This window comes from Rattus norvegicus, chromosome 2 (genome assembly GCF_036323735.1).
Source record: "Rattus norvegicus strain BN/NHsdMcwi chromosome 2, GRCr8, whole genome shotgun sequence".
In the NCBI taxonomy this organism is placed as follows: Eukaryota; Metazoa; Chordata; class Mammalia; order Rodentia; family Muridae; genus Rattus; species Rattus norvegicus.
The window spans coordinates 82,878,275-82,890,367 of record NC_086020.1 but is presented as its reverse complement, the minus strand read 5'-3'; the positions used below and the strand labels follow the sequence as shown (position 1 = coordinate 82,890,367).

The following is a 12,093-nucleotide window of genomic DNA, read 5'->3' as shown; positions in this document are numbered from 1 at the left end:
TGAGAACATGAAAGATACTGAGAGATTATGACGATAGCTTAGCTCTATGGACCAGAGCTGTGAATCTCATCAAGTCACCGAACCCTGACCCACCCCACCTCAAAAGCTATGATGATAAATGCCCAGAGATTGTATCCTGCTATTTGCAATCAGGTCGGTGTTGTGGGAGGTTATCCTGAAGGCCTGTAAGCTCAGTAAAATCCACTGGACAGAAATCTGTTGTGTGCTTTCAGGGGAGATATAATTTTTAGGTGATAGAATGTGAGAATACACATGTAAAAACCAACGTGCTGTAAACACTCAAATGAATAACTTTGTTTTTATTTCCTCCAACAACCCCCTTTAAGGAAAGCCAGTGCTTCTCGGCTCTGACATTAGCTCACCCTCTTACAGCTTGGCGTCACCTGCCACTTTGTGTGTGCAAACCGGGATGCTGTAAAAGACAACGTGTCAGTCTGTAGGAACAACAGGCATCTTGCTACACTGTGTGAAGGAGAGAGTACATTTAACACTGAAGGGCCTAGAGTCCTTCTGGCTATTAGTATATTTTAAGGGAGCTTGCACACAAAGGAAGGAAACTGTGTCAAACCCGATGGTGGCTGTAACGCCATCAAATTTTTAAAACCTGATTTTGAACAGGTGAATTGTCACCTTTCAGGCAACACCTCAAACAGGAAGAGAGCCTACCTTGCTCTGTAGGAACACACCCAGAACGCACTGTCTGTGCCTCTTTATGGCTTCTTACTTATTGAAAACCTAATCCTGCCCAGTTTAGTGAAAGTACTTTAAGCTGATCATTCACTCCTCTACCGTTATCAAAAATGTCTTCACGTATTAACCAAGCCCCCAGCTCAGCATTCACTACAACACACCCAGTCTGTCCACCTAGCAATCTGCCGAGCAAGAAGTGTCACCTAACTGCCCATTATAGCAACCACCCTCCTGCTCCTTCCACTCACAGTCTGCTTCCGCCTAGCATCCACAAGCGAGATCACCCTTGTACATGGTCTAAGTGCTCAAATACCAAAAAAAAATGGTGTCGTTCCACAATTTCCCATGTACCTGAGCTAAAGAAAGAGGACCTTAGATCTATAAGGGAAATAAACCACACCTAAAATAAACAGCAGCAGAACCATGTCTTCTGAAATACATAAAACCTCCTCACATTTCGCTAAGTAGCATAATTGGTGGGAACTTTCAATTTCCCCTTCTCGTTTTCTTCAAGCATAAGGAGTCTGTGTAACAAACTGAAGTTTTATGACTTCCGTTCACCTCTTCCTATTGGCAGGCCACAGTTAGAGCGATAAGAATCTCTGCAATTCCGTTCAAAGAGTTTTTAAAGAAATATTCTGAAGGTTAAAAAAAATGGAAGCCAAAATACAGTTCACACTTCTGAAATTGTTCCGATAAAGCCTCATCAGCGCCGGACACAGCATCCCTCCGGGAGAGAAGACAATATTCTAGAAGTAGCTCACTGTTGAGCAGCAATGGGGCTCCACACTACCCCTCCCTTTTTAAAGTACCAAACTTTTGTGCGAGAAGAAAAATCCAGGGAAAGCTCTTGACTCAATATAACATAGCTTTTCACATTTTACCTCATGTAAAGGACTAAAAAGTGTGTTACCACAGAGACCTCTTCTTGTGTGCAACATCCAGTGGCATGCCATGCCTTGATCACTACAGTCATTGGTGAAGTGGGCATGTTGTAACTGTTTGTAATACAGCCCAACACTCTGTTTTAGAGGCAAGAAAATATTTTTATTCCAACTCATAAAAATTACCATGATATTGGAGCATATCGAAAGTTCCAAAGAACTTTTTTAAATTGAAGTGTGCCCTTATGCATTGTTCGTATTAATTACCATATCATTTTCCACAAACCCCTGAGGGTTTCACTTCAATAGGCAATGACAAGACAGGTACGGAGGTCAGGTGAACAGAAATCCTCAATGCCACTGTCATTTGGATCACTGAACTAGTAGACCCACTCGGTTGTTTTTTGAATAAGCTCTCGGTAGCCAGAAACCAAAAATCAACCCAAGGCAGACAATGCAAAAACATTACGAAGGATCGTGAACCTAGACAACAAAAACAAGGCTCTACATACAGTTTGTAATGGCTAGCACATTTACTATATTTCGATCGCTAGCTAAAATTTGAGGATCAATGATAAAATAAATTCCCAAATGGAGTAATTCTGGGGGAAAAAAGCCTATTATGTATGATGGGGTGGGGGGCAATACATCTCTCTGTAAAATAAAGCAATGTACTTTTCCTTAGATTGGTGTCTCTACTTCCCCAATGAACATGCACCTGAGAAGAAGCGTACTATGCACAACATTGAGAAAAATGTCTACAACATAGATAAGGGAAAGTCAAGAACTTTTCCTGCATTTTTCTTATTGCACAAAAGTTTGGTACTTTAAGAAGGGGATGGTGTTGGGATGGTTTGTATATGCTTGGCCCAGGGAGTGGCACTATTAGAGGGAGTGGCCCTGATGGAGTAGGCATGTCACTGTGGGCGTGGGCTTTGTCCTAGCTGCCTGGAAGCCAGTATTCTGCTAGCAGTCTTCAGATGAAGATGTGGAACCCTCAGCTCCTCCTGAGCCACGCCTGCCTGGATGCTGCCATGTTCCCTGCCTTGATGATAATGGACCGAACCTTTGAACCTATAAGCCAGCCCCAATTGAACGTTGCCATTTATACAACTTGCCTTGGTCATGGTGTCTGTTCACAGCAGTAAAGCCCTAACTAAGGAAACTGTGAAGCCCCATTGCTCCTCAAGAGCCACAATAGCCACGAACACCTGGCCTTCTCAAGAAAAGGCCCTGACATTGTATCGCATGGGGGAAAAAAAAGCAAAAGTAGGAATTACCAAAAACTAGATGACTTGACAACTTATTATTTCGTAGAAAGAAGAGCTAGCACTTTTGATGTCTCTTTACTAGGTACTTTGCTAAGTATTTTCAAATTTATTATTTCTTATTTTTTCCCTCAATACAACTGGAAATGCAAGAATGAGTATATCCCCTCGACTTACAGTGTCCGTAGCAGCCCTGCGGGTTCTAACTTTTAGCTTTCCTCTCTACACCCATTCCATTATTTCATTTATCACCGAGACACAGAATCAGTGAGTGATAAGGTGTTTTCTTTGTTTCTTTGTTTTGTTTTTTCATAAAAGTCACAGGTTACAGTTTAGAACCATGCTCCCCAATCAGACTTAATGAAATGAGGCCTATAGCTGTTAAAACATGGAAAAGGGGAAGACAATCATTACAGAAAAACTATTTCAATCACTAAGAAAAGAGGTAAGTAGAGGAAAGGAGAAATGGGTATAGGGAGAAATGTAGGATTCCCAAAAGGAAAGTATACAAGCCAATGGAATGTTTAACCTTAACAATATTTTTAAAGGAAGCAAACTAAGTCTCAGAGAAACATAATATTTTTGCAATCTAACGGGCATTTGCTTTACAATTACAGTGACCATCATTGTCAACATCATGGGGAAAGAAATCTTACTTTTTCTGTGATAAAATATAAATGATACAACTTCTTTGGAAGATACCTTCACAACATCTGAACAGTTCTCAGGAAGTCCCCCAGAGACTCGAGAACCATGCTCCATGTCTATGAGGACTTCTCAAAAGCACAAAGCTGGATTGTAGCTGTTTTTATTTGCACAACTTGGTTTACTCCTGAAGAACTGTTCTTTCTGGAAGTTGAATCACTCTATGTTGAAGACCATGGCTACTATGTTACTCAAATAATATATTTGATGAAGAAAATTTGTTATAAGAAGTAGGCATTTTTAGGTCCGGCAATCATACCCAGAGTCACGTGAAATATATTTATTTTTAAGTAATTCTTTCTTTCTACCTCTTCCCGGGATTGTGCCTATTCGTACTGAGACATTAAACACCAACTGGACTCCAAGTAACGTTACTGAGGTGAAATATGTTCTGCTTAAGAGCTAACTTGGATCAGTACTTGTGTGTGGTTTGGGAAGTTAGCCTCTGACAGGATCCTTTTCATAGTCAATGTCACTTATGAGGTCATGCAATTAATTTTAGTTAAAAATTACCATGGAGAGTAAGAAAGAAACCCTAAGGACAAGTCACTTTTGAGTTAGCTGTCCATCACTCAGTTGAATTTCATTGGTCATCCTCACTATAAATCAGTGAGGGTAGTAGGCATTCCTCTGACAATTCCTCAGATAGTGACAAAACAGAATGAAATATTTAAAGAACTCAACTACTAAATGAAATGCTGTGAATGCTTCTATGTCCTGAATTCTGCAATGCAAAATCCTTTTAGACCATGCCAATAGGGAACACTTCTTTCTTACTTCTGATGTTTCTTTCCAGGTAAGGGGAACTTAATTAATGAAACACTTCCGACCTCTCTCCAACCTTTCACTTTCTAGGCCTCTGAAGAAAACAGGAACAGGTTGCTTTGCTTCTTCTTTCTTCCTCTGGAGACATCCTTGTTGCAGAGAGCGGGATCTACCAATTCAGAGACAGCTCAGTCTCCAGTCTCCGAGGGGAGGAGACAGATGATGGGCCAAAGACCTGAGATGTCACTCAGTATTCACATAAAGCTATGTTTAGTCCTTGGAGGGGATTTTTTTATTACCTTTACCCTCTTCTAGCTTCCCAGACTGCCCAGAACATCAGGGTAGGGATATTTATTTGGCTCCCTAAAGACATTAATAATAAATGTTATTTCTTTGCGTTTCATAATTTTAAAATAAACTACAGATATTCTCTATTTATGGTGTTGCATGTTTAAATGACAGGAAGTATTTCAGTTGACACTAAGAGTCTCCTGAATCAACAGGAGTAATATGTAACATGTATTAAAAATGTATGGTAACCAACATACATCTTTTAAATTTAATTTCTAAGGTCAGTTGGTGTCACTACAATTATTAAACAAATAAAACAATACTAGTGAGAAAACCCAGCCCCTTAGCTATGGAAGATAACCATAACTGGGTAACTTCAACAACATGATTAACAGTTCCTCTTGACCTAATGCTACGAACCATTGCTTTCAGAAATGAGCATGCTCATGTCATTCAAAATTTGCAGAGAGTTTTGACACACATATTCCTATACTGACTTAACCAAATATAATTGGCTCACCTGTTTACTCTGTTCAAAAAAAAAAAAAACAAGCTAATGCCTTTTACTATAACATGCATTTTACTCTGAAAACATAATTGGCAGTTCTCACAACAAAACATAAATTTGAATATAAATAACTATGTTGTCAAAACTCTTCCTTGACTGAAGATAAATGAGTCTGCTGTCACAGGGGTCATTTTCTGCAACAAATTCTAAGAAACATCACAGTGTGGTGACCATACAAACTTATGCCACGTAAGTTTTAATAGCTACACCAATTTGGGGGAATTCAGGGATACCCAAGGAGCTCAAACCTGGAGTAGCCCAGCCCACATGCCTGTCTTCACCTCTGATCTCTAGATGAGGCAATCCGTGAAAACGCCCCCTGATGTTCAACAAGGCACCAGTGCACACCTCAGTTCTCTCTCTGGTGACGTCATTTAAAGGAAGAGGCCCTCTCCTCTCCATACAATTTTTGCTCCTTATGTTTTTTTTAATTCCCTTACAATGATTTTCTGTTGAGAATTCAGCTCTCTGCCTTTAAACTGAGCAGCTGTTTAAGATCTGACCTCACAGAGCAATGCTGATTAAACAGTCTATACTACTCTCTCTACAACATTAATCTTTGTGGAAAATTTGATCTTAATCAGGAGGCTGACATAACCATAATAAAGAATATCAAAGTAGTGAAATTTCTCACTTAGTGGGATATAACAATGGTTGGAAGTAACATTGCTAGAAGATATGACTTAATTTCCTTTACCTTAATAGTTATATATTTCAATACATAAAGGAATTATATATTTCAAAATAGAAAAATTGTCATTTTGATGCCAAACTGGGCAATTTCCTACAACTTCTGTGTGATTGCAATATGAATTTGAAATAGTGGAATATAATATTACAATGGGCTATTTATATAAAAATAATAATACAATAATCTATTCTCAGAGGGCATGGCAATAATCTATTTAATAACATAGGTCTTAATTAGTAAGCATAAGTTTGCAAGCCATGTATTCACATACTTTATATTCAAACCAACATTTTGAGATACTCTACCTTACTGTACCCATTTTACAGGTTAATCAGCTGTGTCTGATGACTACATAAATGGTTACGAAAAAGAGCTAAGAGACAAGAGTTGACATTCACTAAAAGCCACATAATAAGTGGCTCACACATTAGGGAATGCAAGACAGCATTATGTTATTGAAATTAATTTTTCTAATAACTTTTATATAAGACTATAAATATACAGAAAAAACTGGGCCATTTCCTATATAACCTGTGTGTGTATGATTACTATATGAATTTGAAATAGTGGAATATACTATAACATGTATATGCACACACATGCATACACACCCCCACACATACATATAAACATATATAAATATATAAAAATAATTAGCATTCAGCACATAACCTGACCAGGTTAAAAATGGGTAAATGCATGTTTAAGACAGAAGTTTTAGGAATTACTGTCTCACTTATCTGGTCATTGTTTGTAGCCTGTCAAAAACAATTGATACAGAATAGAACTTCAATACCATAATGTTGATGAACCATTCAACCAAATCAATTATCCAAGATACAAACCTTGAAGTCACCTCAACTGCCATGTGATTAAAAGGCAAAGAACTGGAATCATCACCATCCCACACTTTTGTATGAGTCTTATAATTTAATGGACTAAGATCACAGGATGATAAAATATTCCTCTGAGTTTTCTGTGTTGGAGGTACTGTTTGTGAATATAATTGGGTTCATTAAACCTAACCAGGCAGTTTATTAATCAGTGGGCTGGATTGGCAGACAATGTGATAGAAACTATTTATGTATGGCATGTTCAATATTTTATAGTCATATAAAAATGCTTCTACGTTGGCATGTAATCAGACAAACTTGAAGCTAACAACAAGAATCGTGAACTGCTTTTCTGAAATCAACTTTTCGCACACAACAATATACAGCTCATTCATCCATCAAAGGATTTCACCTTTGGAATACGGACAGTGATGAGCCTCGAGGAAGCCACTGAGGTAATTTGCATTTAAAGTTTACTTACTCACAAGTGAGTTAGCAGAAGCCCATTGTGCGACACCTTCAACAAACTGGCTTAAAAACTAACTGGTCAGTATCTGACTTTTATTCATAGTTTGAATTTGAGTTTAAGTGTGTCCAACTATGTGGGATCTTTTTGATGTGAAAATTATGTCAGAAAGAGTAATACAAGTATCACTTCCCTTTAACTTGACAAAAGAGAAACACTGAGAAGGGAGTGTTCATATTCTATTCATAACGGGGGAAGGGGAGCATTCTGGGGAAGTTGGAAATGTAAATATATTTTATGTTAGTTCCAGTTGGCCTTTACAACTAGATATACTGATCCACACAAAAAATACATAGTTTTATAAACAAATTACTAGAGATCATTTCACATTTAAAACTAATGCTTTTCCTTTATAAAGGAGAACACACACACACATACACACCACACACACACAATATATATATATATATATATATATATATATATATATATATATATATATCTCAGAACTCTTCAGCAATTGCATGTAGAGTTACATTTGGGGAGAGGCAATACACATTCAATTACATGCACGAAGTAAAATAGTTACAGAACATTATAAGTTCTTTTTTCACTTTTACAGTCCATTATGAAGGCAATATTAGGCTTAGAAAATATTTAACAAAACTACAAATTGCCTTTTCCAAATAATATTTTTTGAATTTCATTTTTCCTCTCTATGATGAACTACCGAACGGGAGGAAGAATTGATGACTTCTACTGTATTGTAAAAGGTGTGAAGCAGCTGGTAATGCTGTAATTTGACTGTGCATGACTTATTAAAAACAATGCAAACATTAATGACATCTATAATGCTTTGGTTTTACAACTGCTCAAACACACACACACACACACACACACACAGAGAGAGAGAGAGTTAAATAACACCTTTCTACAAGATTAGGACAATTTCATTACAGAAACAACCTCATGCACTTGCTATAACTGCCATTCAGTCAGGTACTATCATTATCAACACACAATACGGTATAGAAGCCTCATGCAGAATACATGGAGTTTTCCTCACGCCCAGCAGCTGCTCTCTGGAAGCACACACAGGCACACAGTGGTGTCAACTAGTCTACAAGAATCATGGTTAAAACTGAAACACTAGACTCAATGAGAGGAATGGAAAGGAATGGGAAAAGCACTCCTCCTTCATCTAGGGCATGTTTCTAATAGAAATTTCACATTACTATAACACAAGGTCTCCAAGAGTGTGCTCAAAGCGCTCCTGTAAAGTTCCCTGAATGTGAATAAAGGTGAAACTACATCAGTGTTGGCAAAAGAATCGCAGCGTTCCCTTAAGCCTAGCAGTGTAGCCTCTGGCCGTGCTTTTCCCACGCTCACTTGTTATTAGTAAAATTACAGTCTTTCTAAATTTCAACAACCAATTCCAAACATAGCCATCTTCATTCAAGCCTTGGACCTTGCAACCCACAGACCAGTACGGATACTGTTCAACATTAACAATGGATTCTGCTTGGCACGGAGAATCACTAAAGGAAGAGGTATCCGGTTGATGAAACCGGCTATTCCATACACAAGGATTCTTGTCTCTATTGGTCACACTTTCCATATATCCGATCCCTCAAATCATGCACTGGTCTACGTTGGCAATCCAAAAAGAGTCAGATCAAACAGTCTTCCACTGGATTTTAGTAGTGTGGCTGGGGAGCCTTCTAATTACAGTGAGACATGCTCACTAGCAAACACATCAACTGAACTACCATTAGTGGAAGTGTGCAAAATGAGGTAACTTGTGGGCAGGGGCAACACCTCCCCATTTTCATGGAAGTCAATGCTGAAAATTCTCAGCGTCTTACATATCAGTCACACAGTTCCTAAAAGTGAACGGTCCGTCATGCTTCTCAGGCCTGATTTTTGCTCATTACATATCTCTCTTCTAAGCCAACATATTTGTTAGAGAACATTAGGCATGCATATGTATTAAAGCCTTGCAGAGCCGAAGCACAGCAGATCAGTTCAAATGAGGGAAATACAAACCCCTTGCAAGCACTGCCTCCCCCTCTATTATCTTCTTCTTCCACACCCTCCATTACCCCGGTGTTTACAGAGAAAACGCAACTTTGGGTATTTGAGAAATAAGTGGCTCGTTGTGGAAAATATAGAGATGCACACCCCCTAAGCCCCTAAGTCTGTTTTCCCACCACCACCACCCTCCCTCAAATCGAGGAGGTTGCACCTCTTTCCTAGAGACTTTACTCTGAACAGAGTGGCTCAACATGCTGAGTATCAATCGATGAAAACACATTACACACCAGAAGAAGAGGAAGGTCGGGTGGGGGGAGAGCGAAACACAGCTTTGCTTTCAGCCATTAATTACGAATCACCCAAATATCGCTAAGCGTATCTCCCATGCACAAGCACCCTTGCCAAACCTGGCTGTCAGGCAACGCTTTCCAGAGCTTGCTATCTATTGTCAGGACAGAGAAGCCCCCGGAAGCCTGTGAATCCCTCTGAAAATGCTTCCTCGGAAACGCTAAATATAGACCAAAGGGGTCTGGGTCTGGCGAGCAGCGGGAGACTGAAGAAACGGCCATGGACGTATATGACTAAGTCTTTCCATTTTGTTCTAGCCAAACATCGTAATGACATTGAACATAAGGGCAAAAGACTGGAAGGAAGTCTTCCCCGCCCCCACCCCGTCTTCTCCCGTATATTAGGGACGTCATGAATGCAACCGGGTTGCTCTGGAGGGTGGCGGGGAGCAGTCGGTGTTGCCCTATATACGTGTCCTCCTAGGTAGAGGGGTGGCAGGGAGGGGAGCACGCGGGGAAGCCACTTGGTAACCGCTCCAAGAAAGACACTGACCCCGGACCCCGTTGCGGGTAGAGCGGTCTTTGGAGAGGGGACCCGGCAGGATCGTGGTCCTCCCCCGGGGCAGACAGCACCCCACAACCTCCGTCGCCACCCCTGGCCCGGCTGGCAGCGGAGGACCAACCCCCACCGGCGGTGAGCAAGAGGACGACGCCCGGAGGATGCGCCCGGCTCAAGCAGCTCAGCTAAAGCAACTCACCGAACGGCGCGGCGCCCGACTGCTTCCTGGCGAACATGCACCCGCCGCCAAAGACAGCTCCTCAGTCCGGGGAAAGGCGTGCGCGCCGCCGCCCGGCTTCAGAGCAAGGTCCTGACCTTGCCCAGCTGCAGCATCCTCCGCTTTTGTTGTCGGAGCGCGGCCGCGGGACAAGTGATGCTGGCGGGGAGCAGGGGCGAGCGCGGCAGGCGAGAGGCGGCTCCCGACGCGAGTGCGCAGCGCCCGGCTCGGCCGCTCCTCCGAGCGCGGCGAGCGTAGCGCCCCCTGCCCGACTTGGCGGGCGCCGCGGGATGCTCGGGGTTCCGCGGGGCTCCCCGATCTCGGGCCGGGCTACCGAGCTGCCGCGCCCGCCGCTCCGCTCGGCCGATTGCCGCCGCGGGCGCGAGCCTGGGCCGCCCTGGCGCCCGGCGCCGAGCGCTCTCGAGCTGCGCCCTGCGCGCCGCCCGCGCCACCTGTGTCGCCGCCGCCGCCGCCGCCGCCGCCGCCGCCGCCGAGAGCGAGGCTCCTCCCGCCGCGCGCCGCAGCTCAGCCTCCGGCTCAGCCGCGGCGGCCGGCTCCGGCGCCTGGCTAGTGAGCGAGCGTCCGCCCCGCCACCGAAACCTGCCCCGGGTGCGGAGCATGCCCAGTGCCGCCGAGAGAGCGCGGCGCCTCGCCACGCGAATTCCACTTCTGGTTTTCGCGGCGGCAGCAACAGCAGCAGAGATGGGAGGAGGCGGCGGCGCAGGTTGGGAGAGGGCTGAGCATTCCCGGGAGCAGACAGCACCCGAGCTAGAGCGGAGATGGAGAGTTGATTCTGCGTGGCAGATATCAGTCTGCAAAAGGGCAGTGACTGAGGGGTTCTAGAGTAGCCTGTGAGTTAATGAGAGCACTGGGCCAGCCATGCAAGCTAGTGGATGGGGGTGGATGTTCTTGTAGGTTCTAGGGTTCCAAAGCAAAAAACGTATGTCGTCTGTGAGAGGTTCTTTCACAGTGTTGAGCCCCATCTCCACCACCTCCAGTGTTCAGATTATGCTTTTCACAGACACCCTTCCCCTATTCAAACTCAGTCTGGTTTTAAAATCTGGACTATGAATAAACTTCCTACAACGAAGACCCTCGCCGGATCTGGAGCTTTAATGATTTCTCCTCCTCTGCCTGTCACTTCTTACGCAGTTGTCCTCTTGGACACCTCCAACTTTTTCCCTCTTCAGTTCCATTGTCTGGTGCTAAACCGGTGCTAAAATGGAAACTTTCCTCCTCCACCTACCCCCTGGTGAAGTCTGTGAAGCTTTCTCCATTTCCAACTGAGATTTCCAACTGTCTCTCAGACAGTCATTAGGCAACAGAGTGCTAAATCTAACAAGTAAAGTCACACCATGGAAAGTCTTGTTGGAAAATGAAAGGCATCCCAAGTGCCAAGGCAAGCAGGCCCTCGGGACCTTCAGCTATGTCCCTGTGTTGCTGCAAAGTCTGTCAGTCACATTCGGGACAAATACTTCTCATAATTATTCCACCACGAATCTCCCTTGACCCCAAAGATCCTCACTCTAAAGCTGTCCTCTCCTCTCTGCTCCTTCCTGGAGCCATTTTCTGAGACACAGATAAACAGGACAGGAACCACGAACTTGTCCTAAGAGCGGTTTGCAGCTTCAGCAATCTCAGGAACGTTTCTATTCAGTTTGCGGTAGATTATCCAACGGACTCAAAATATTTGTGTTAAGTCTGAGATATCCTCTATTATTCTCTGGGGGTCAGTGAAAAGGTTGAGAAATGTAAAGAAACGTTAAAGAGACTAAATATGTAAAGTAACACACAGGAGATTGAACAATGACTGT

The 12,093-nt window shown here is 42.8% G+C and overlaps 1 protein-coding gene across 2 annotated transcripts in view; it reads right to left on the bottom strand.

Moving 5' to 3' along the window:
- The window catches only part of Ctnnd2 (catenin delta 2), an 847,941-nt gene extending 837,042 nt beyond the window's left edge, over positions 1-10,899 (bottom strand). For both annotated transcript variants that reach the window (NM_001271502.2, NM_001415019.1), the window contains exon 1: positions 10,262-10,899. In NM_001271502.2, the coding sequence (NP_001258431.2) occupies positions 10,262-10,298 (37 nt within the window). In that variant the 5' untranslated portion in view covers positions 10,299-10,899. The remainder of the gene's footprint in view (positions 1-10,261) is intronic.
- Positions 10,900-12,093: the final 1,194 nt, after the last annotated feature.